General features: G+C 41.1%; 1 protein-coding gene across 1 annotated transcript; it reads right to left on the minus strand.

Moving 5' to 3' along the window:
- Positions 1-5,087: 5,087 nt before the first annotated feature.
- Positions 5,088-26,528, minus strand: PPIL4 (peptidylprolyl isomerase like 4). The gene is made up of 13 exons (XM_074580385.1): positions 26,371-26,528; positions 25,375-25,442; positions 25,226-25,290; positions 24,610-24,727; positions 22,833-22,975; positions 22,381-22,477; positions 20,802-20,918; positions 19,837-19,961; positions 17,552-17,618; positions 16,517-16,628; positions 13,385-13,481; positions 12,601-12,739; positions 5,088-6,534 (listed from the first exon to the last, which is right to left on the minus strand). The coding sequence occupies exons 1-13, from the start codon at positions 26,438-26,440 to the stop codon at positions 6,310-6,312; spliced, it is 1,443 nt and encodes a 480-aa protein (XP_074436486.1). The 5' UTR covers positions 26,441-26,528; the 3' UTR covers positions 5,088-6,309.
- Positions 26,529-27,127: the final 599 nt, after the last annotated feature.

Below are 27,127 nucleotides of genomic sequence, written 5' to 3' on the forward strand. Positions count from 1 at the left end.
CCCAACTCCTGAAATCTGCTAAGGGCCTTTACCTAGGTGGTTTCTGGTTGAGAGACAGAAGACCATGCGAAATAAAGGACCGTATTTAATTTTTCAGATGTCTCAAACCCTTTCTCTCACCAGTGCAGATAGATAAACATTTGAGCACCCAAGGCTGTGGTTTCATAGTGTCCTGGTTTCAGCTGGGAGAGAGAGAATATTTTTTTTTTCCTAGTAGCTGTTGTGTTTTGAAGTTAGTATGAGGATAATGTTGCTAACACATATTGTCTTAGTTCTTGCTGAGTGATGTTTATATTAGTCAAGGACTTTTTCAGCTTCCCATAGAAGCCGAGAGGGAGCATGGACAGGACAAGCTGGCCTAAGGAAAATTCCATACCATAGAGGACATGCACAGTATATAAACGGGGGTTGGCCAGGGGAGTGGGGGGAGAAGGGATCCATGATTGCCGCTTGGGATGGGATGGGCAATTGATCATCAGGTGGTGCGAGAAACTTGTATAATTTTTTGTACATTCTTTTACCATTATCATCATTATTATGCTCCTTCCCTGGAGGTGTTCAAGGCCAGGCTGGATGGGGCTTTGAGCAGCCTGGTCTGGTGGGAGGTGTCCCTGCCCTTGGCAGGGGGTTGGAACTAGACGATCTTTAAGGTCCTTTCCAACCCAAACCATTCTATGATTATTATTTTGCTCTGCTGTTACTGTTCTGTTACACCGTCTTCATCTCAACTCTCCTTTTCTCCCCTCTTCTCCCCACGCTGCTGGGGCACGGAGGGGCAGGGGAAGTGAGCAAGCTGCTGCGTGGTCCTGGTTGCTGGCTGGGGTTAAACCATGAGGCAGAGACGTTTCCTTTCTCTGCTGTGCTCCCCGGCGCTGACGAGCACGACGAGTTTTCACCGGGTGAAGATTTATTGCCGCTCAACGGTACTATGTTCAAGAGGGAAAGGGCTACAGCAGGAGAGGATTTTGGAGGGAAAGATGACCCCACTAATGGGTGTTCCTGTGTTGAGCTGCACACTGAGGAGTGAAACAACCAGACCTTCACCCGAAAGAATCATTACCAACCTCAAAGGAAGACACCCTCGTTATAGCAGCTCCTGGAGGCTACGGAGAGGACCAAGCATGACGTTTAAGGAGGCTTCCTGCACAAAACCACTTTCCTGATGGTGTTAGACTTTCGTATGGAAAAAAACCATTCTTCTCTTGAAACTGGTAGCGTGGAACACCACAGGTGTTTTGGTCTACACACCCCGGTGAGCTATTTGCTTTGCTAAAGGAAACAGTCATTTATTGCATCAGCACCAGAGAAAAGCACTATTCGTGTCTTCCTCATCTGAAAAAGTTCACCTGCTGGGAAAACAAAACAAGCGTAGGTGGCCGTAGTGAAGGTCCTTCTAGAGCACTGGATCAGTTACTGACTGGCAATCCCGTACTGAGGCTGGTAAAGCGCCAGTACCTTTGGAAGAGGTATTTTCACATGCTTGCCGAAACGACCACCTTTCCTCCCTCCCCAGAACTACCCAACAGTAGCGAGCACTCCGTCTGAGCATGGAACAGGGAGAACAGAGGAGGACTGGTCTCAATAGCACAGCCAACAGTGACTTCTTGTACTTCTTAGAAAATTACAATCCCATTTTAAGATGTGATGTAGCAGGACCTCAACTTGTTTTTGCCTAAAATATCTATCGTTCCTCTGCCTTTTATATAAAAATATACTGCTATTACACAAGTGTATTCCACTGGGGTTATAGTAAAAAGTACCTTTTACAATCAGAAAGTCCCAAACAAGTTTCAAGTTCAAAAGTTTACTGCTGTTTGGCTTAAGAGTTCAGAAACTTCTTGGAACCATCTTTCAGTTTTCATGATTTACTGTATACTTGGAAGACCTAAACCTTAATATGGTTTTACTGATGCCTTTTAAACCAAGCTGCTACCGGCTCACCCAGTGCGAAAAAGCACCTTCTGTCAGTAACCAGACCAAAAGTTTTACACAAAAATACTGCCCTGGAGCAAGTAATTACATAAACCTTGGGGTAATTTAACATTTTCCAAATTGCTTGTGCTATCCCTACGGATGCAACAGGTGACTGACAGAATATTATCCACGCTCTAGGAAGCTAACAAGCAAAACATGTAATCCTGTTGTCAGTAACACACAAGTTTTATATGAAAAAAATCAGGCTATAGGCGGGTGAGATGAACAAAGATAAGAGCAGCAACAGATTCAGAAATGCTTCTGAACTTCTTGAAAAGTTTGAATGAAACTTCTTAAATGTGCAATTAAAATGCTTGTCCAAATAGTTAATAATTTGGGGGACACAGACTGTGCTTTGTTTCGGGTTTTTTTTGTTTGGGTGGTGGTTAGGGTTTTTGACAAGTGGAAGGAAGGGGGTACAGCTTTACCTACAGAGAGTAAAGAGTTTTGGTAGCCCAGAACCGGGGACGCATGGCACGCTCTGCCGTCCACGCATGGGGCTGCGCAGAACTCTTTTGGCGCACATCCCAAAGGAGGAGCAAACACACCGAGTCACTGTGCCAAAAGGGGATTTTGACAAAGGCTTATGTGTTGCCAGCTCCCTAACCCGCCCACAGCACAACCCGGGGCTATGCTCAGGGAGTTTCATAAACCCGCTCCTGATCTTTGAGAAAAGAAACACGGAGCCACCAGCAAGACGGCCAACAGCCATCAGGCAGAGGACACACCAGGATGAACGCAGGGTACCATGAATGTTTCTGGGTAACTGCTCACCAAGACACCCATCCTAGAACAACCACCGCTCACATACAATCCCTATGCTGTTTCTACTCACTTGTGTGATGCCCATGGGATCTCTGTTGCAAAACCCTGGCCTCTCTCTTGCCTTCGGTGCTTTAAGACCAGACCCCATTCATACACCGTTTTGGTCAAGTCCGCAGAGAAATAAAGGAACAGCAATGTATGACTACAAAATAGGGCTCTAACTTCCTCTTATCCATGGAATACAAGGGTTTACAGAGTCTACATCGTATTTTTAAGTCGTTACAAATAAGGGAATCCAACAGAAAACTCTAAGGAGATGGTTTTTAAGCCTTTAACCTCTGAACAGAGCCTAAAGCATGAAGAGTTCCCCATCAAACAGGCCTCAGCTAAGCCAAAGTGAGGAAGCTGATGTTTCTGCTGCAACATTTTCAACGTTATTCTCAACATTATAAAGGAAGGTAGAGTTTTTTGTTCTGTTCTGCTTTTTAACAACCAAGGCCAATACTGAAACCAAGGCTGGAGATAGCACTGACAAAAAGGAAACAAGGACAGGGAAGTGTGAATTTTCATTAGAATAAAACAAGTCAACTCTTCAACTCCCGGATAATAAAAAGTCCTGCCCGCTCTAGTACCTCTGGCAGGACAGGAAGAGCAGGAAACATTTGTGGTTTCAACTGACCATGCAGCTCATCTGTGTCAGTTCCAGAAGAACCACATGTACACAACCATAACTTCTGATGACCGTAGCAGTAAATCCCATGGATGGCTTGGCCATCCATATGTACCAGGTGAACTGCGATCTCTCCATAGTGTTAGCAGAGTAACCCAGAAAGGCCGTCTTATTTAGTAGTACCTAAAATTAAGTACATGCCTCCAAATCGTGAGCTTTTACGCCATCACCTAATTTTTGAAACATCCACATTTGAAAGTTTCATCTTAAAAATATTAAGAGGTAACTGTGTCAATCGGAAGATACTGGGTATGTTTTTTAAAGCACTAAGGCATACACCTTTTGGATGTATTTATTTTTTAACCTTTTATTCTGAAGACTCTTTGACCACTAACACAAATTGACTATTTACTTCCATACACTACTCACGTAAACTTTCAGTTCTTAAGCATTTATCTGTTGTGAGAAAAAAACCAAACAAACAGTTGTTTCTGCTGCGGAGAAGAGAGCACATTCACCTCATATAGGACATTTGTTTCTAAACAAGAAATTGTGTACGTCCCCCAGTAGTTGGGGGCTAGCAGAAGCCTAGGAATGCCTGCTGAAACTCTTCATGCTGTTAAGTCAATTTTGTCATCTCTCCCCTAAGAGGCTCTCTGGTGTTCAGCAAGAATCCCACTTTTTCCTCAGCGTGGACGCTTTTTTCCCCTCTATTATTGCCATTTCCTAAAAGCAGCAAAACCACAATTGCTTCACCTTCTCCACATGCTTGTCAAATTTGGCCAGTGTTTTTTGCATGTCAAAAACATGCTGTGGAAAAGAACTGAGGGCAGTACAACAGTGGAAATCTTGTTTCTTTAACAAAGCAGGCTGAGCTAGAGAAAACCTACTGCCTCAGCAGCACTACCCCCAATGCATCATATCCTGGCCTAGTAGAGTTCCTTGGAAGTCTTCTTATGCCCAGACTGAAGACAGAAACTTTCTTGGCGGGAACAGCGAGCAGTCCTCAGCCCCAGGTTCCCCCCGACAGACTCCCAAGAGCGGGCTTTCTTTTTATTGCTCCTCTGGGACGGCAGGCCCTGCTCTCTTGCTCAGACTCTGCAAGGATGGCACAGGCCCCTGCAGGTCCCCAGTGAATGCTTCGAAAAATTTTGTCAGGAGACAGTTATGAAACCCCTGGATTTCTATTTCCATGCTTTGAAGCACACAGAAGTTAGAAAGGATTCAGCAAAAGGCAGCTTCTTAGCCAAACACAATGTTTAACAAACGGAGGACAGGCTAGCTGCCTCTGGAAAGCACATTCCTGTATACAATACCCGCACTATCTTCCATCAGCTTGGGTCTGGATATTCCAGGCATTGGGCCTGGCCTGCTTAGTCAGATTTTTCTGCATGGGTTAAACAGCAGCTTTTGTTCCTTTAGTACAAGCCTTTCCATAGATGCATCTTAATCAGAACTTCACTTTCTGCATACAGTCCATTCAAATACTCTAGCCAGGCACAGCTACTGGCCCTCCAGGGCACAGTAATTTGCAGCAACTCTTCTCTCTTCTTGGCTGCCTTGAATTTTAGATTTAGTCTTTGTCCTGCAAATCACGTCTCAATGAGGGCCACCAAGCTATAAAATCTTATTACATATTACAGACACTACAGCAAATATTACAGAAAAACCACAATCATAAAAAGAAAAGTTGAATTTATTCATCAAAGCAGGCTGCCTCTGAGCCATCACACATTCCATGGAGAGGAAGGAAAGACAAATACTATTCCCCATGTCTCTCCCTCCCTTCCTGACTATGCAAGATCTCTCCTCCTCCAGAGAGTAAGAGGAGGACATACATGTTCTTAAAATGTATGCATACTGGATAACACTGTTTAAATGGCGAGGTCTTGTTTATCGGAGCAAGCCAGACATTTAAGAGCTTGCCAACTTCCACTAGAACCCAGTCTCTGATAACACCACCTGCATTCCTTTGCGGATGAAGAGTTATTATCCGATCTACTTCTGCCAGGAAACCTGAAAATTAATCCCATCTAGGCTTTAGCAAATACAAGGCAAGGTACAAATTCTGCTTTTCTGCTAATTCTGGTAATGACTATTCTTTCTTACCCACATTACTTGCCTGACATCACAGCAGCTGGACCCCCCGCAACTAGAGGCCAGATCTTTAACAGTGAGTACAGATGGGCCAAGTATCAAGCGAATCTCAGTTTTTAGAGATATCCTCCAGCAATGCCACACAGCCAAGTGATCTGTGTAAATAAGCGAGCAAGTACGTGCAATTGATTTTGTACGGTGTAGCACTTCCATCACCCTTGCAAGCGGTACAGCAATAACTTCAGCGACTTTAACCACTGCTGCACAGTGGTGTCAGCAAACAGAGCTGACAAGACTAAGCCAACCAGAAGCCAACCAATCTATTTAATTTTAAAGGAAAGAAACAAAGAGCTTTGCGTATTCATATACAAGTGGGTATCTGCCCTCTTTCTGGAAAGAGCGTGCACAGAACATTTCTGTCTCCCCAGGTCTTCTATCGCACTCATTGCCAAAGCATCTGAAAATGCTGAAAGATAAATACAACCTCCTTGTAGAAAGGAGGAATGTCCCACACATCTTGTCACAGTGGAGAAGGGAAAGTCACTTGTTGGTGCGTGCTTATGTTTCCAAAAAGCTTTAGACAACATTCCTTATCGGAGACCCAAACCATTTCACTAATGTGAAATACTTTATTGAAACACCTTTTTGGAATCAAGGCTTACTCTGGCAGTCACAGAATTATAAAGCCAAGCTGCCAACAGAAGGTAACTGCTTTTACCCAGTAAGTGCACATCCATTTGAGAGAATGTTGGAAACGCTGGAAGAAGCCATATTTTAGTTCTCCTCTCTCTTTTCCTTATCCTTCATCTGTACTTGGACCTCTCTTTGTCTTTTGATTTCTTAGGACTTCTGCTTCTGTCTGCTTTTTTATCCCAGTCTCTTATTCGGAAGTCATCTTTGTATTTGTCTTTTTGTTTGCTGTAAGTGCACTCTCTCTCTTGAGACCGGCTGCGACTCCGATGCCTGTCTTTCTTCTCACTCTTTATCCTCTCTCTACAGCGTTCTCCTTCATGTTTTCGATCAGAATCCTGTTAAAGGAATTGGACAGATATGCAGTTACAGACAAAAGGGAAAAATACACAAAGGCATGAAGAGAATTAGAAAAGAGTCAAGCACAGTTGGTTCCTTAGCTAATCCTGGTACTACCTGAAACAGAGTCACACACATGATTATTTGAAAAAGGTAACAAAGAAAAAAAAACCCACTGTAACTACACAAAGATTAGTCTACAGGTTTTGGCAGCACTTACGAAAAAAAAGCACATCTGCCAGGCATGCTGCTGCTTGTATTTCCTAAGGAGCTGTAGCAAAAACTGATTATATCAGGGATTCCACTCCGATGGATATTATCAAACTCTTCATAAGAATCACAAAAGCTTCTAAGCTAGATTTGGATTTCGGTTTCTTATCTAAGTAATAGAAGTATCCCAATCATAGGCTCTGGTTCAAGCCTCACAGGCACTCCAGTGCTATGAAGATGCAGAACACTTTTTAAGACCTGCCTGTAATAATCCTTAATGTCTGCAATTCTAGGCTTTGGAAAAACAAACAGCAGCACTACAAAGACCAAAACTATGCGTGCGCACACACAAGCAAACTTCACTTCCTTGAAGCTAGCAGTCCACAAGAAAAGGCAGCATGGAGAATCCAATCCTTTTAAATGTACAGTCAAACAATAACTAGGTAATGAAACAGTTGTATTTTGCAGGCTGATGGGTACAACTCATATAGAAAACACATTCGGATATGCTCATACAGAGACATAGTAAACTCTAAGGGGTACGAGTCTACCTAATTTAAAATGGCCCAAAAGGAAGAGACCAACAGTATGTACTACAAGTAGTAATGGTGTCCGAGTACACACACAAAAAATCTTTAAGAAAAATGCTGCAAATTCAGGTAGCCAAAAAACCCAGGAAATTTTGAATTTCCCTGGCTTTCTGCATATCGTCACTGAGAATGCTGACTGAGCGGCCCAGTGCACAGAACAGATTTGCTCTGGAGAGAAATGAGGTTTATGTAACAAAGAAGGAATTGCTGTCAGTAGAACACCTGCTTTGCTTGTTTCACTAGACAGATAATACAAAGCCACTGAGACAGGGTATTAGTAAATGAAGGAAAGATGGCTTAATTCTCAGATGGTGAAACATCACACTAACAAGATCACAACACACTAGAACGACTACGTGGAGACACCAACACCCATACAGGCCACAGCATCATAACAGTTTTAAAAGTAAAAAGATAAAGATCACTTAGAAAGTTGCCATTTCATTTCAAGGAACTAAAGATTTTTCTTAATATACCACACTGAGTTTTGAAATCTTTTGCTCTTATTATTCAACTAAGACATACAGGCAAACAAAATACAAGAGGGAGCTTCAGAATCCTGCAGAAAGATACATACACGACTTGCTATTAAGAAAGCGGTAGGCACTTTTATTTTGAAGGTATGATCACCTGAATGTTTAGTATCACTATATGCTCCAGTAGACAGCTACCATTTTATGGAATTTTAATAACAACACTTAAACACAGATCATTATGAACTATGAAAATGTCTGCATTAAATTATACAGTACTTCATTCTTCATTTCAGATACAATTTTCATTTTTCTAATTATGTACTCGTGACAGTAGCATGCACAATTGTATGGCTAAAACCTACACTGCATGTACAAACAAGCAAACTTTATTTAAAAGAATACTGAAAAAAAAAAACCTACTCCAAACAGAGCTTTTATCTAGAAAGGCAGTGATTAGGATGGTTCCCAGAGCAAACACCACCTTTAGAATTATTTAGATAATGCTGAAATACTAGAGTTACGATAAGCAACATAAACACCATGGATCAACACGCACATCAGTAATCACAGATTTGATCCTTATCTACATAACCAAAAATTTCTGCTACTGCCATGTACAGTAAACTCACTGGTGGCCAAATGCTTATTCCCCATCTTTACTGTCAAACTTTATTTCAGTACAGATTTTAAAATCTGAATCCACCAAAAAGGAGTGGTGCTTCCAGCTATTTATAAAAGCTTGGTCTGTCCATCTTCAGAATGATGCACAGCCATGTTACTCTTCTACCTAAAAGCCTCAGTCTCCATACATTTGAACAAGACGACAGGTTCCAAGCCCCTTTGAGGCAGGGTCTGAGTAAACATCAGAAAATGGACACAGTGGTGGTGGAATAGAGAGGAACAAGACAAAAACAGTGGCCAGAAAGACAAACTGCTGCCTTCTAGCTGTTTTGTTGCTCAAGTTTCCTCCCAGCACATGGGAGAAACAGGAGAAAAGCAGAACAGCACTCAGTTAAAAATTCTAGCAAGCCAACGCTGGAGACGGGCTACCAGCCAAGTCAGGGCAGGGAACAGGTTAATGAAGACTTCAGAGCAAATACAATTAGCCCATGTTGAATGCCACAGAAAAGGGCAATTTGCTGAAAGGATTAAAAAAAAGTCATATGAGAATGGAGCCAGCTAAGCACAATGACATCCACAGAAGCACCTATGGTACAGGAACACAGGGCAAGTCTGAAAGTGCCACAAAAAGGTCATCACAGTAGCTAGCAGTGTAAAGAAAAGAGTCTAGTAATTTGAATTAATAGAATGAATTGCATCTTAGTTACCCTAAAAAAAATTGGTTACGTTTCTCCTTAAATAAGAGTTTACCTTTTTAAAGTCTTTGGCACAGAAAAAGGTCATTTTTTTTTTTAAACACTCTAAGTTACTAAAAATAACAGTATTTTGAAATCAAATCTTTTATGCCCTATCCATGTCAGAAAGATGTTGTTTTCCCATTGGAAAAGGAAGAAAAAGACTCCTAATTAAAAACAGACTGCCTCTTACTGCTGAAGTCCAGATTTCTCAATCCAGGATCACAGCCTCTTATCAGTCAGTGAGTAAGCAATGATCACCCCAATTCTTAATCCAGCACTGCGGTGGTGAACACACACAAGGAAGGAAATACGAAAAGCGGGAAAGACACCTCTCTGGAAGTTCATGGCTGTCTTTGCCAGAAGTAGTAACTTGCCAAACAGCACTTGCAGGTAAATCAGCTGGAAATATCATGACCACAAAGTAGAATAAATGTGCCACCTCTATGTATATTAAGCACATTAGTTAACAGTTAAAAGGGCCAAACAAATAGAGACAGCCTTTTCAGGAGGCAGATTTTGATCAAACTTGACCCTGAGTATAAATAGAAGAGTGTCCAATAAGCAGTAAAGGCAGGAAATTAAAAGCAGAAAAATCAGTATCTCTGCCAAAACCATGCGCTAGAGAAACCTGAAAGTCAGGAAGCCCTGTGTCTCACAAAAATCCATTGGATAGGCTATATTCCTCCACAGATCCAGTTATCTTAAAAAAAAAAAAATAATATCCAAGTAACCAAAAAACACAGAGAAAACCAGGAAGAGAACAAAGTCATAATATAGATCTCAAGCCGAAGCATGACCTGTGTTCAAAAAAACTTTAACAAATCCTAATCAAACACCCACATGGTAGTGCAGCCTCCTGCTCCATACCCACATCCTGTTACCTACTGAAGGCAAGCCACAACACCCTACCTCTTCTACCCTCTGGAATCAAGTCAAACAGCACAAGATTCAAAAACATACTTTTAAAATATCAACACAGAGGCTGAATATTCAGGAAACAGGTGTCAAATTAAGAAAAGGATGAGTCAAAATATACTAAAGAAAAAAGGAAACAGCAAGAAAACAGAAAAATGACTCAACATCATGGAAACTATTTGGAAAATAAAACCCCTTCAGTCATACCTGGAGCTGGTAGCACAGACTGCAGTTTCAGTTGCCAGAACTTCCCATTATAAGACCCTGTTCTCTGTTAATTAAAATCTCTGCCACACTAGGGGCTCAGGGTGGAAGCTTATGTCACTGGCCAATTAGTTGTGAAAGGTCTGCTGTTGTTTTGTCTTACCTCAAATATATTCTAGTATTTCCAAAATAGGGTTAAGGGAAAATGCTTTTTTTGCCTATACTAAAAATGCTGCCATTCATCAAAAAAGTTTCCATACTGTTATGCTTTGTGCTGGCTTCAGCATTCACACTGAACATACTCTGCCTCAAGAGCATGCCTCCTTTCCCTGTTCTTGTACGAGTTCCCCAAATTATGCCCATATTATAAATCTAAAAAATTTTTTTAAAAGATGAATACATTTTGTATATGCTAAACAGGATTTGTCAGCAAAGCTGCCTGCAGATTTCATCTGGAAAGGGCCATGTGCAAGATACTTACTGAATCTCTATATTAGACTGAGAACATACTGCTCAGTACATGCATACTATACACCCTAACAAGAACACGCAAGTGCAGACAGAGAAAAATTCTTCCCACATATTAATTTTCACAGCTCCAAGAGGGTACTATGGTGCTTGCCATCAGACAATGGAGGTAAGCCTCCACCTGTGATTTTGGGCATAAGAAGGCTAAGCTCTTTACACTGAAATGGGTAAAGGTGAACAACAGAGAGGAACGCAGTGCGAAAGGAGCACATACCAGAATACAGCAGCAGTAGACTACGTGAATGAACCACAACAGAAATGGGACTAAATCACAAAGATATACAGAGACACAGAAGAGATCACAAACACTAGAAAACAGTCTTTTCTAGAACCTGGAAACAGCACCAGGAATCCCTCCATCCTCACATTTTTGTGCTACGAAATCTACTGCTAATGTGTGTTGCAGTCCCCTTGTAACAATTATAACACGCAGAGGTTAAAAGTCTGTTGCTGCCAGTACTTGTTGTACCACCTGCTGGGGTGGAGACATCTGAATGATTTTAAAACCTTCTCTGCGATAACACGTGACCAGACAGTTCCACACATGTAATTTCTGAACCATCAAGAACAAAGAAAACTTCCAGGAATATCTGTTTCAAGAATGTTAAAACGACAATGTCAATCAGCCAAAAAAACAGAAGTCTAAACCAACCTTAGTCCATACCTCTTGTATGTATATGCTCCAATCTAGGTTTTAATTATCTGAACAGGTCCCTGCCCTCCACCCAAAGGATCCCGACCGAATTAGTATACAGACAGTGACAAAAAGACTTGTACCACGAACGAATGATAGGGCTCACTGGTGGCACTGAAAAAATTTAATTGCTAACGTTCATGACAAAAGCTATTTTTAACATCACAGCAAGAAGGGATGCAATGAAACAGGATCATGTATACCCTCTGTACACACAACTTAAAGCAGTACTCAATGGCTTTATGTACTGCGGCTGGAACTTCATCACTTGATGCAAAGTTGCTAGAAGACAGCTTTGTTCTCACTCATAAAGCTTGCACTGTTAAAATACTGGGGTTTGGGTTTTTTTGTTTTTCAGCTTAGCTCAATTCTCCCTAATGCTCATGCTTCAGTGGTGGTTAACCCTCCACTTTATCTTTGAAGACATCGTTTCCATGAAACATCAGCACCTTGACTATTCCAAGCGCTGACCTGACAGGCTGCAGTGGAACTAATGAATGACAGAACTACTGTCTCCTGATGATCTCTTCCACAGACCAAGTCTTACAGCACCATATGGGTCCACAATACAGATGCTAGCAAACCTGCATATAGATTTTACACAAATGCTCGCAAAACAGTTATGGAAGAATAAAAAAAATATAACGCAAAGAGAATGTGTTTCTGATTCCATAGGGGGGAAAAAAACAACACATGCTAGTCTGGCAAGAAAATAAGAAATGGTTTGCATTCATGAAATATGACTCACTACTAATTTATGACTGAGAATATGGAAACAACAGGTTCAAAGTGCTGAAGATCTCCTACTTTATGAGAGGCTACATTGCCTCTTCAGGATGTTTTTGCAAAAAGCCATTCAAACATGCCAAGCTTCAAAAGTCCAGAAAGATTTGGAAAGCCTCTTTCACAGATACATTAGTATCTGTACAGTACATATAGTACAGCCTTCTGTACGTTTACAACTGCTGTATTTTACAGGACTTCGCACACCATGTCCTCAGTTCAGTATCAGACCTTTTTTTTTTTCCTGGCTTCTCCTATTAGGAGAACAATAAACGTGTATAAAGTTAATGCATGAAGAGGTAAGTACCTTAGATTTTTTTGCCCTCTTGTCATCCTCTTCATCTTCAGAGTGGTGGTGCTTTTTCTTCTTTTGTTTTTTAGACAAGTGCGACTGACTTGTTTGAGACTCTTCTATATCCTCATCCAGCACCAGATCATACTTGGCACTGATGGCGTTGGTTAAGGACAGATCTGTTACTTAATATCAATAAACAGCAGAACATAAAAGCTCATGAAGCAAACAAATCCCTTTTTATCAGACCAGGTTTCACCAAGACTCACTATGTATTTCAGTCAGAATAGGATCACACACACCGAGAAAAATCAGCTGTGCTAAAATGACTGAATTATGTTCTATCAAACAGTACAGCCAGCTCCCAGTTCTCCTTTCTTGTCTACCTATGGAATATCTGAACAAGCTATGGTCTTCTTTTCTCTCATGCTCACCACAAGCAAAGTATAATCACAGAGCATGATTAGTTACCATTACAATCTCTTTTTGGATGCAGCAGGTCCCCTGTGAAACTACTTAAAAAACTGTTATGCCATACATCATTCCAGGGGTCTAGGCTGGGAACATTATTTACCTGCACACAACATGGAAGTGAAACAGCATGTTCTGATTTTACTAAATTAATTGAAGTCACCAAATGAAAAATGCAAAATACTTAATTCCACCTCAAACACCCAATGGTTACATGAAGCGTCATCAAACCACCCATTTGGCAAGCTTTAGGAATAAGAAGTCTTTTCCAGGCTGTTTTCATGAACTGTACTTAGTTCAAAAAATACCTTTGACCAGAAAAGGATACTCCTGCTTTGGTTTTACCTTCTCTTTCAGAGCCAGTTTTGAAGGTTTGTCACGTTCCTTTTCGTATTCTTTGAAATCGTCCTTGGTATACCGCCCACCTGTCCATACAAAAATATATTCAATTCACTCCAGCTAAGAAAAACAACCGAGACCTGCACCTATCGCTAAATTCTGCTTATGAATTTAAGGGCTCTTCATAACCATACCGAGATTCATAGCAGGGTACAGTTCCAGAAACAACACTGACATCTGGGTAACAGAGTAGAAGAGAGCAGGACAAGTTGTGATTTTCTGTCCTTCTCTTGCTTGCAGATCCCCATTAGACAACATATGGCTTTCTCCTCACTCTTGTCCAGTGGAGGCAACACATGAACAGAATCACAAAGGAGGATTTAGCAACTGGTTCTGTCCCACTGACTATAGGTCCTATGTCACACTACTGAAAATTCTGTTACCATAAAAGCCTAAAGAATATTCTCATTATTAAATGACTTTTTGTTCTGGGCTGCACAAAAGGAAACCTCTGAGACAGCTACATTATAAGAATTCAAAGAGAAAGTTATTTAAAAAAAAAATATTGTCCTATCTTGATTCAGAGGGGGACGACTGATTTCATTTTCCATCCATTCACTTGAAAGTACCAGCTCAGAGATTAAACTATTCTACAGCAACGTGCTGCCACCTCACGGTCATACTTAAAACTGCACTATTAACTGGCTAGGTCAGAATCGCAGAACACCAGGTTGGAACGGACCTCAAGGATCATCTGGTCCAACCCTGTCCAGCTGAACCTTAAAAGTGTCCAGTGTTGGTGAATCCACGACTTCCCTGGGGAGATTATTCCAATGGCTCATTGTTCTCTTTGTGAAAAACTTTTTTTGTGTGCAATCACAATCTCCCCAGGAGTAACTTGTACCCATTACCCCTCAACCCCTCATCTTTTCCTTGTGACTCCTTGTAAAAAGGGACTCTCCATCTTCTTTGTAGCCACCCTTTAAACACTGGAACATGGTGACAAGGCCTCCATTAAGCCTTCTTGTCTCAAGGCTGAACAAACCCAGTTCTCTCAGCCTTTCCTCATATGGCAGGCTTCTCAGTCCTTTGATCATGTTGGTGGCCCTCCTCTGGACCCTCTCCAGCCTGCCCACATCTTCTTTTGTATAGCCGGGACCAAAACTGAACACACCGTTCCAGGCGTGGCCTGACAAGCGCCAAGTAGACTGGGATAATGCCTTCTTTATCTCTGCTGGTGATGCCCTTGTAGATGGAACCCAGCATCCTATTGGCTTTCTTTGCCGCAGCAGCACACTGTTGACTCCTATTGAGCTTTTTGTCCACCAAGACCCCCGCGTCCCTTTCCAGAGGGCTGCTCCCCAGCCAGGTAGATCTCAGCCCATACTGCACTGGCTTACGTTTTCCCAGATGCAAGACCTCACACCTGTCCTTGTTAAACTTCATAAGGTTCTTGTTAGACCACTCTTCCAGCCTATCCAGGTCTTCCTGGACAGTGTCTCTCCCTTACAAAGCGTCCACTTCCCCACTCAGTTTGGTGTCATCAGCAAATTTCATCAGGGTATACTTGATCCCATCACCTAGATCACTTATGAAGACATTAAACAGCGCTGGGCCCAGTATCGATCCCTGAGGGACCCCACTTGTGACAAGTTGCCAGTTTGAAAAGGAGCTATTCACCACCACCCTCTGGGTGCAGCCAGTCAACCAGTTACCCACCCACCACACAGACCGCTTGTCTAGACCTTAACACATCAGTTTCTCTAGGAGGAGGCTGTGGGGAACCATGTTGAAAGCCCTGGAGAAATCCAAATAGACAATGTCCACCACTTGCCCTTCATTAACTGAGCAGGTTACTTTGTCATAGAAGGTGATCAGGTTTGTCAAGCACGATTTGCCCTTGGTGAATCCATGGTGGCTTTTCCCAATCACGAACTTCATTTGACTTGTGTTATTCCCCAGGAGGATTAATTCCATAACTTCCCCAAGTTAGATCAATGGGCCTATAATTTCCTGAATCCTCCTTTAAGCCCTTCTTACAGATGGGGGTTACATCAGACTTCTTCCAGTCTTCTGGGACGTCCCCTGACCTCCACAACTTCTCAAAGATTATGGAGAGCAGCCTCGCAATGATGTCAGCCAGCTCTCTTAAATCCTTGGGTGGATATCGTCAGGGCTCATTGATTTGTAGGGGTCAAGCTCCAAGAAATGGCTACTGAAGGTGGAATGCATCCCCTAGGTCATTTTTTTTGGGGTACCACAGAAGCACAAGATGACAATATAGCTAGCTTTCCAATATTTAGGACAATTTAGACGTAAGTTATCCAGGTAAAGAAAGTTTTCCACATAGTCGGTTAGTTAGCCACAGGATGCACTGCAGAGCGCAGTATAGATTACAGTCATCTCAGCTCTGTGCAGGACAAGTTCTAGTACCTCAGTGCCCATGACTAGTCCCCAGTGTGGGAAAAATGGTATGCCAACCGTTGAGGGATGACTGCATTTTTAGGCGAAGACACACAAGAAGATAACCAGTGCAATACACAGTCACATCTCCAAGTCCAGTGTTTTCCCCAAGTCCCCAACAACCAAATAACCACTGTATCCACCTCTCCCGCAATCTCTTTCCTCCTGAAACATCCTCAAACATCTGGAATTGGGTTCTATAGCATACAGTCTGATGTGTAATATGCTTGACCTACAGGAGGTGAAGAAGGAAAACCCCTGGCCTGCATAGTGAATTTTTCTTGTATACACCCAACTGTCATACACTGAATAAAGAAAAGAAACTGGAAAGTAACAGTGTACTGCCATATTACTTTGCTAATAAGTAATACAAAAAAAAAAAAAGCTTAAGAGGAACAAATGATTTAGTGGCAAAAATACATCTGATAAGAGTGTAATCCATGGCAATGTAACGTTAATATAATAGTAGTAAGCCCTTCTTTTTCTTATGGAACAAGTAAAGAGAAGAGCCAGCAACTGTGTTGCTCAATTTATTACAACATCAGGAAAATGTATATCCCTGAAGATGAGATGATTTAAGCACATAACAATCGCTTCTCTTTACATAAAACTTACAGTTTAGAAGTTATGAGGATCAAAGAATCACAAGTGTACCAACCTTTTCCCTTCCACTTAATCTTTGCAACAGACTGGCTAAAATCCACATGTATCCGCCTGTCATCTATCAGCACATTGTCCATTTTGAAGTAGGCTTTCTCACAGTCTTCCTCCTGATATTAATGTTTCCAGAAAATTTTGAGTCACGATTATTTCATAGCAATATTCACTGAAGAGCTCAAACACAAATTCCACTGCTTAATAGCACACTTTTTTTTCCTAAAATTGCCTAAAGCATAGTTCTTGCATTGTGCCATTTCAAAAGAAATTGTTAGTCTTTGTCTGAATGTAAGCATTTCAAATCCCAGTTCTTCAGTTCATTTCACTGTTTTAAAAATTCACCAATCCAGCTACATGTTTGGCACATGTAAACTCAGAAAAACAGGGAAATAAAGGACAAAAACTAATAAAAGCTCCATTTTAAGAACCTAAGTAGTTCTCGCTTAAGAAAAGCGAGAACGCTTCTCCAGTGTTTTCCAGTTTTCCTCACAGATTAGAGAGATTAGTAGATACAAACAAGAAGCTATGCACCATCAAGAGAACTTTTACTATCAATCTCACAGCAAGAGCAGCACGCTGATAAAAACGAGCATCATTTACAAGTCCACTACAGGACACTCATGTACACACCAATCTACCTTCTTTCACACACCCTCCTCTCTTTATGCAGCATGCCTCTTTTCTCTCCTAGCATTCCCTTTTTTTTAACTCTTCAGATTCCTAATGTGCTCAGGAGGAAAAAAAAGCAACCTGCTCCCCTCCCGCTGGTTTCAAGACAACCCAAGCACAACATATTGTTATTGCTTGGTTGAGCAATAGAGAATGGAGAAAATTCTCTATTTTTTCTAGAGAACAGAATAGAGAAAGACTTAAACGTTTGCCTCATTTAGAGCCTACAACTTCTGTAATTCAGTCAGTACGCAAAAAATATTAGCTATCCCACACTTAAAGATTTCATTGTTTTTCCTTAATGGAAGTATACCATAAATGAACTTTTATAAGCAGAATACACACACAGTATACCTAAAAAATGTACCTTTTCAAACTCAATGAAAGCATAACAAAGAGATTCACCGGTCTTCCAGTCTCGAATCACTTCACAGCTGAAAAATTGATAGGAAAATAAGAAGTCAATACTGTTGGAGCAAAAAAAATAGGATAAGCAGGCACTACTTAAAAAGGAGAGTAACAGTTAAAAAAACCACAAAACCAAAAACCCCTTGAAGGTATTATAACTCTTGATTCTGAGACACCTCGTGATGTGGGGGTGTCTGCACAGAAAAAAAAAAAATGCATGTGACATTACTTGAGTAATTGCTACACTTAACTCAAAAGTGGTTAACATGAAGTGTAGAACTAGGGATGATTTTCTGATTCATGAAACAAAACCTATTTTCCAACATCACTGTTTGTTATTGACTTCTTGCATTTCACTAATGCAAGACAAGAAATGTCACATTCTGTTTTCTCAGTCATTTTAAGGAAAGCTTAAAGAGACATCATGTGACAAACTTTCTCTTCTTAGCAAGCACCTCTTTAGCAGCCACCTTATCAGGCAGTTCACTGGCCAAAATAAGAAACCTGACATATTGAATCAGTAGATGCAAAATGAGAACAATACAATACAGTATTGCATCAGCATTACCAAACTCTTGTATATGACATGAGAGCTCTGACTACAGGATGTTGAAGGAGTTCAGACAAGCAACAAGGGCAAGAAATGTGGTATTAAGGTGAGACTGAAGTGAGACCTCCCCCATGTGTACTGAGAAAGCGACAAATCAGGATTAGGATACACAATCCAAAAGATGATCAAGATCAAAAAAAAACCCAAAGGAACAAATAAAAGAAAAAAAAAAAAAGACGGCAAGGCCATTCAGACAAGCTATATGAATTCTTTGCAGTATTCATCAGTGAGGAAGAAGGTAGAACAGTCTTGTGCCAGAACCCTCCTCTGGATTATTCAGAGAATCTACCTGAACGCAGAAGGATTGCAGAAGAGGTACTGAACAAACTGATAGAGGAAAAAAAAGTATAAGAAATTCCTAAGAGTGGCAAACCCAACGCTGATTTCACTCACACATGATCCATCACTATCGATGGATCTGGGAGTCCGCAGGCCTGTATGCTGCTACTGCACAAACTGGTAGAAACTCAATGCAGAACAGAGTGAAAGCACATCTGAATAAATAGGACGTACTCAGGGCCATCTGAATAAACCGAAGTGAAGTTCTCTGAAAGAGTTAATATGTTTATGCGTGATGACGATTTGATGCAGTCTTTCAAAATCCCTCTGGAAATTCTTATAAACTCCTACACCAAAGGCTTTTGGGAAACTAAGCAGCAATGGCATAAGAAACACCTTTGCGTTGATAAACATGTGAAAGACCAGGTAAGAGTAAACAGTCATTTCTCACCAAGAAAGTACAGAGGTCACCAGTGGAGCTTGCTTACGATACTGAATTGCTAAAGGAGGCAAAAACTCAGACTGAAAGAGTTGCAGAAAGTTCTCAGGAGACCAACTGAACAAGACAGCAAATGATATTCAATGTCGGTAAGCACAACAAGATAAGCACTGGGGGGAATCCTAATTGTGCACTGAGGGAAAAAAAAAGCTTCAGCATTAACTAGAAAAGGAGTTTGTTCTCATCCTCTCATCACCACAGGAAAACAAAAGAACAGAAAAAGGTTGAGAAAGGGGAATCAAGGTAAGGAAAATTCCTCTACAAAGCACCAGTGTGTAAGCTAGCACTCTTAGCAAGAAAAAAAGATGCCTTTGGGGTATGGGATAGAGAGGTGTAGAAAAGAAGGTTTCACCGCCCATCATGTCTTTTAATACCAGTATTAGGAGGAATCAACTAAAATTACTAAGACCCAAGTTCAAAACTGAAAAAAGCAGCAGGTACGAAGAACACCTTAACAGGAAGTATATCGGATGCCAGAAACGTTTGTCGCTTTATCCCAAACCATACATACTTCCATGCAAAAGAAAAACCCAGAGACTGTATCTAGCTTACGTAGCATCTGAGATTAAAAACTGATGAAAGGAGGGAGAGGATGGGGGAAATGGAAAGAATATGCTTTCCTCATTCCTACACTTCCCTAGGCTTTCACTTAAAACCACTGCTGGGACAGGATGCTCATCTAGCTAGATCTGACTTTGTATCACTATTGTTGTGGTCTCTATCCAAATACATACAGGCACAGGATAAATCTCTGGAGACACCAGAATACTACTTAACACCCAAATCTAAACAGACTGGTAGGAATCAAGTTCAGTTTCAGCAAAAAAGGTCTTCTTTTTTATCTTACAATAATTACCTTTTAATAGGACCAAATCGTGAAAATATTATCTCTAGGTCTTCATCTGTGGTCACAGGATTCAGTTTACAAACAAACAGCACATTTTCTGGTGGCTTGACTTCTGCATCTGGTAAGTCTCCCACCTGTGGCATACAGAAGACGACTTCCATCACTTCTGCCTAAAGCTCTCTACATTTTATTGTTACAAGCACACTGGCAACACATCTTTTGGATGATCTCAGACATGTTCCTACCACAAAATCAAAAATTAATAAAATATTTTTCCTACTCAATGTCACTAAAAATTGTTTTCCCTAGCACCTAAAAATGCTTATCTATTTGCAATTCCGCCACTGGGACTTTATGAAAGTCACAAATACTTACTACTTGCTTTCCCCATTGCAATCCCCATGAATTCACCCATCCTTCAGCAGTGTGTGTGGTTTTTTCTTTTTTTTTTTGTTAAAAAAATTTTAAAACAAAAGGGACTTCAAAGCCTATTGAAATGTTTTTGTTACCATATGGAGTTTACAACAGCCAGCAGTTACCAAATATTATATTTAAGAAGGAAGAACATAAAGTTAAGCAATGGTGAATTCAACTAACTCCACAGATGGAAGACAGCCATTACATATATGAATAAAGCAATCTCAATGACATATATGTATTGGGAAGAGATTATCTCAAATTAGCAAAGCTCTCTCCCACATATACTAAACCTTTTCCAAAATTAAAGATAGTCAGCAGTGTTATTACGTATGTTACGTTTTTTAGTTGAATCCATTTCCAGCAAGTTTTAATAAAGCCTCCACTGGCCCGCTTTTAATTGTGTCTCTAAGAATGAAATATCATCAGTTTTATCAGAAAACCACCTCCAGTGCTCATGCTCAATCCTTTTCATTGTACCACATCCTCCTAGACTTAACATAACATGCACACACAGAGGAATAGCATCTAAAAGGTAAACACAGAGAGATGTTCACCATTTCCAGAAGAATGGCACGAGTTTTTGCTTCTTTTTCTGCCTGAACTTCTTCGATTTCATCTGCAGATCGTCCTTTCAAGTCATCAATTTCTTCATCTGCTCCTATTCTGCCACTCTGAAAAATGAAGAAAAAAGCTATTTATTACCATGCCATGGCCAAAAAGTCCTTCCCACTTTCTAAATATTACTTGCATGACCTCCCCCCTCACGCCCCAAAACATGAAAAAAGCTGAAGCATTGCACCTCTGCAGAACAGGTCTTTCCACTTAGATTAAAAAAAAAACAACAAAAAAAAAAGAGAGAAAAAATGTTATCGTATTGTGTTTCAGGCACTATGAACTATGTATGAACTTTCAGGCACAATTTGAAACATATTCAGTTAGATATTCTAAATTCTTTTATATTCCCATCTCACATTCGACATCTCACCACAAGTGTCAACTCATTTCTAATCTAGATAGTTCCTATCAGAAATTAAGATAAGGAACACTGCAAATATCTGTGGTGTCTAATAAGACTCGAACATTAAATATAGTATATCACAACAATTATTTTTTTTTCCCCACACACATCTACATCCTGCCTACAATCTATGCAGAATTTGAGGCTTAATTTTTTTCTCCGCATCAGCATCTCTAGAATGCTGCCCTTCTTACAGGCATTTCTACACCAAAAGCTGTATTTACAGATAGACTATGGGGGAAGTGTAAGTTTTCAAATCTTTACGCAGCTGGCAGTGAGCTATTAAACTCCTTATACCATTTAACACATCTAAAGGTACATTAGGGATTAACCACAGTGCAGATGTACTACAAAAGCCTAATTCCAATCTTGTAATTGCACCTATTAGGCTTAAAAATAAACAATATTCTCTCCAGTCAATTTATTTATTGTTTCAAGCAACCCCTTCCATACAAGGAGATAATCTCACATAGCAACTTCCGTAACTGCATGCTATGAGTAAGTTATCAATAAACACAATTATGTTTTTATCAAATCCCTTGTTTGAACAAATTCACCACAATAGTATGCATGCTTGCAGATATAACTCAAAGAATTACCAAGATTACTTCCACTGAAACAGACCATTTCACACTTAAAAGGGAAACAGCAGTAAGCACTTTAATACTAATAAAAATTAGTTATATTTTGTCTTCTACCAAAGTATAAAAAAACAGTAATGCCAAAAATTAATATTTTGCTTATCTACACTGTAATTAGAAATCTAAAATATGGTTTTCCAATCTAACTCCACCATAAGTCATTGGGGAAAGCACCCAAGTCACCCTTTTATCCTTTTCTTGAAAGATTAAGCAGCTGTATTTCATTAAACACAGTAATAGCCTCATATAACAGACAAGCATTTGACATACCAGAACTCAAGCTTGCGTAGTAGAAGAACATCTCTTATCTTCCTATGCTAAAAATGTGTAGTAAGTCTAGGATATAGATTTGACTGACAAAGTCTTAAAGACAGAATTCTTATTTTGACCACGTCTGTGATGGCCACTAATAGGGATAAATTTATTTAATTATTTCTTCCAACTTTTCCCCAAGATGCTGTCACAAACACTCACATCTAGCTGTTCCTTAGTAGGTTCTGGTGAGCGATCAGGAACAGACAAGCCAGGTGGATCTTCAAATGGATCATCTAAAATTACTGTGTGATTTATCCTTATAGAAAACAAAATCAAGACCTGCATCAGTCACATGCAAATAAAACTCTCTTTACCCAAGTAACAGAAAACCATCCCCACTGATTCTCAGTTACATCTTAAACAGCCAAACATACTGTATGCTTGTAAATACTAGTACTGACGCTTTTGTAAAGGCAATATAGTTGCGCATTTTCTTATACAGTTGTTTATTTTAGTGCCTGCTTATTTTACCAATAATACTGCAATAAAAGAGTATTTAAGATACCATGTACAGGTCACCTGACATTGCTATATTACTCTAGTTTCCAAAAAAAGATTAATTTGTTTAATTATAACATATTCCTCAAAAAGGAAAGTTAAAACAGTCACACCTGATATCTTGATACGGGATAAAATCCTTATCTACAAAAGTTTCATTAATCGTCTTCAATACATCCATGCCTTCTGTCACTTCTCCAAATACTGTATGCACACCGTCAAGGTAATCCAGGTTTTCCCCTGTAGTAATAAGAAACTACAAAAGATACAAAACCAGTAAACAGAAAAATTCAGGGCTCGAGTTTTACCTTAGGAGAGGTACAGCTCTCACTGAAATCAGCGGGGGGAAAAAAATTATTCCTGACTTCTGAGGGAGAAGATTAGTCTTCTTTCATCAGGTCTGAGAACACAGTGAGCCAAGCTACAGCTCACAGCCACTGCCTGAAGAAGAGAGGCTCTCTCACACAAATCTCCCTCTGCACAAGCTCACAGCTCCAAACCCTTCTCTCCCAAAAACTAGGATGCAGTAGCATTGAGAGAACTAGAACACAGTAGCATTGACTTAGATCAGCTTGAACAGGCACTGAAATGGATCCTAACACAAATCAGGTGTTTTGCTTCAGGGCAAAACTGAAACTACGAAAATTGACACCTACTGAACACTTGGTAACAAATGAAAGCCAGAGGACTCTTAGTAATGAACAAAGGAGGAAGAAGCAGATATGCACAAATAACAGAACACAACTATTACATCCACTCTTTACAGTCTGACTGGTAACACCTCACTCATTCTCTGCAGCACAGTTGAGACTGGTTAGTATTTGGTCCTGGTTACAGTAAGCTACATTATATCTGTAAGCCAACCCCACATAATTCTTTACTGGAATTTTTATTTTCCGAGGAAAAAGCTGCAATAACGTTCTTGGGAATTGCATACATTCCCATATGCCTGTATATGTGCTAACAAGCTGCATTCTTAAATGTAAATACAAATGTCATCTCTTTCTCCTAAGATTTCTCCCCCGCCCCCCAACAATTTTATACATACAATGCAGGGAAGCAGCAAAGTTAACTCCACATATTACAAGCTCTAGCTGGAATAAAACTGTAGTTTTTTTAAACTGCTCTTTGATTATTAAAAAAACGCTCTTTTTTAAATTAAAACATATGAATACTACAAGTTAGGCATTTTAATATATAAAAGTGACAATGCATCTAAAATCAAAATTTTGAAATAATATCATTCTATGAGACTAGAGTTTCCAATATACCTACAGCAAAAACTCTGTGAACAGGGAACACCACCACTTTCAAAAATTGTTTTACAACACCACTGGTTGGTATAAAACTGTAAACTTACATTATATTACTAATGCACACCTTCATGTAACCATACAGAGGAAACTGTGATATGATTTCAGTTTTCAAACTAACATGAAATTATAACCAGAAAGTTTTAAGATTATTTCAAAACCCAGCTTCCTTACTTTTTTTTTCCCCCCCTTACTTCCATTTAACTACAGAATTTTTTTCCTGCCCATTCTATACACTAGCAAAATCCCATCTAGGTATTAACAGAAGCGAATAAACAGAGGGAAAAAGATAAAGAGGACTGAATGCTAAAAAACATAATTTATAAAATTAATCTAGGACAGGATTTGAATCTGAGCATTTCAATCTTCTTTCTTGTCTGTAATTAAATAACTATTGGCACCTGGAACACTATGCAAAATACTTATTTATGGCTGTTTTTTTATATGCTTTTTGACCATATTACAAGATGATGCTACTGAGATGACACTGTCATTGTTATGCTTCTTTGTGAATTCAGGGAATTTTCATTTTAGTTACTTAGACGTGTACTAAGGCTTTCCAACACTGTATGCTGACCTGTGATCCATGCTGATCATTACCATTGTTCACCATTGACACGGTTCCCTTTTTCTTGTGCTTAATTCTCGGCACTTTTTCTGCCTCGAAAAATCTAGCTTGATCGCCATACAGTTGACTGAAAATATATATAATAAATATGTTAAAAGGCAAATAAATTTTTAGAAGTGAGATAAAGAAATGCTGTAAAACAGTAAATAAAACATCTTAAAAAAATTTATATTGGCATTTAAATAAAACCAGAATTTACACTGCATCCACGCACATTTTTATGGACCTGTACACTTCCATTATTCACTTTATACTACAGGGAACAAAAGATTTTTCTCTGAGGCATTTCAGAGAGGCTCTTTTTTGGCACGGGTGAGTTTGTTTGTATGCTCTTACATGGAGCAGATAACATATTTCTAAGGCATAAAGTGAATATGTATTTTGATAAGTCTGTTCTGTAAAAATAAATTAATCCACACTGTAATAATTTATGTCACAAATTTCTCTTCCAAGATAAATGGAAAGCCACTAAATCTATATGCAAACTTAGTTCATCATACAGACAGGACCACACACAGTAATTTGAGATGCATATAATATGTCAAATTGTTAAACTTTTGCTTACCAAAAGATGGATTCCCCTCCACGGCCAGTTCCCATGGGGTCACCAGTTTGTATAATAAAATCCCTCTATCACAAAGCAGAATACATAAGATATTGCTTTCATGTTTGCGAATTTAAACCAACACAAAAAAAGGAACTGACAATACTCACCTGTACATTATAAATAAGACAATAGTTGTAGTACTTGACTTTGCAGAGCTTCAGAAAATTCAGACAAGCTGTAAGAAATTGTACCAACATTAGAGAAAATCCCAGATACAGTAAGTATAGATATTACAGGCATAAGTATATATATTCAATGTGTCAAAGAGTGTTTTTGGAGCAGACTGTGCTAAGACTTATCAGCGTACAACCTATAAGCGCTGTGAGAAATGCCCTAAGGAGAGGTAACATTTCCTCCCTTCCTAAAGCCTGCCGCTAGTGATTCAGAGGACCCTAAATGCAGCTACTTGTACAGAAATGCACGTTTCTCCCCAGTTTCTTTCCAAACACACAGGAAAGAAGATCACAGTTGCCTTTCTATTTAGAATATATTACGTTTCCTTAACGTTATGAATAATTACGCAATACAGGTATAATAAAAGCATAACAAAAGAAAATACCCAAGCTTCCCAAGAGCAACTGACGCCTGTAAGCATCTCAAACGCACCCCCACACAGGCTGCACCCGGGGAGGGCTGCGACGGCAGAAAGCCCGGCACCCGCCTGGCTCTAACCCCAGGACGGGGGCTCGACCTGTCGCGACAGAACAGCGGGCGGGAGGAAGCGCGCTGCCGGCTTTGAAGCCCTCAGGAGGCGGCGCCGGCAGCTGAAGGCCCAAGTCGCGAGACCCGGAGGGACGGGCCCGCCTCGCTACCAGGCGCGGCTGAGGGAGCCGAGCGGCCGGCACGGCGTGGGGTGGGGAGCGGCCTAACGGCCCCTGCTCCTTCCCCGAGCGGCGGGAAACCCCGGGCAGCTCGGCAGCAGCCGGCCGCGCGTCCTCTTCCCCACCGGACCACAGCGGCAGCCACAACCCGGCACTTCCTCGCCGAGCCGGGCGCCATCCGTCCGGGCGCGGCTGCAAGCGCCACCTGCAGCCGGCCACCCCCAGCCCCGCCTGCTCTTTTATTCGGGGCTTCCCAGCTCCCCCGGCCCGCCGCGCTCCTACCGCGGGGCCGCTCCTCCGTGTACAGGTCGATCACTATGTCGCCCAGCGTGGTCTCCAGCAGGACGGCCATGGTTGCCACCAGCCTGCGCACGGCGGCGCGGCGCTGCCCGCCCTCGCTCGGCCGCCCTCTGCCGGCGCGGAGGAGGAGCCGGCGCCGAGGAAGGCCAGGGCCGTGGGGAGGGCCGGAGGGCGGCCCGGAGCTGCCCCTGCCAGGCGCCCCGGAGGTGCAAGGGGCGAACCACAGGGCTGCGCCCCCGGCCCGGTCCCCTCCGGCGGGGACAGGGCGGGAGGCAGCGGGGGTCAGCGTCCAGGGAGCCCTTCCTGAAGGGGAGGGGGGGAAATGGAGCCGCCCCCAGGAGAGACCTGCTCTGGCAAAGTACGCGTTTTGAGGCTGATGATGCGGTTTTTGAGCGTGGTGCTCACTGTGGGGGGGAGTTGTGCTTGTTCTACACAGTCAAAGAAAACCAGGTTTACCGCACAGATATTCATTGGAGGGTTTTAAAGCGATTTAACAGTCCCAATATTTGAGTACACGGTCACAACACAACCTGTAGCGCTGTGGGTGACGCTGAAAGGACAGATAAGCAAACACAATTTTATTCCCTTCCAGCTGATGCCATAGCGTGTTCTTGGGCTTACGGTGTCACAGCTGAACACGCCTCATCACCTTCACAGCAAGGGACCCCCGCTCCCCTGCGCAGGGACATCTGCGCCATCTTCACCTCTTCTCAGATCACGCTCCAGTACTCGTCGCACA

Source organism: Larus michahellis, chromosome 3 (assembly GCF_964199755.1).
Source record: "Larus michahellis chromosome 3, bLarMic1.1, whole genome shotgun sequence".
Lineage (NCBI taxonomy): Eukaryota > Metazoa > Chordata > Aves > Charadriiformes > Laridae > Larus > Larus michahellis.

Excerpts from the sequence above, each read along its gene's own strand:
- PPIL4 (XM_074580385.1), bottom strand. The coding sequence starts at position 26,440 with ATGGCCGTCCTGCTGGAGACCACGCTGGGCGACATAGTGATCGACCTG. Across the intron at positions 17,619-19,836 it reads CGATTTGGTCCTATTAAAAG|CTGTGAAGTGATTCGAGACT; the intron begins GTAATTATTGTA and ends TCAATTTTTCAG. Across the intron at positions 6,535-12,600 it reads AGAGGGCAAAAAAATCTAAG|GATTCTGATCGAAAACATGA; the intron begins GTACTTACCTCT and ends TTCCTTTAACAG.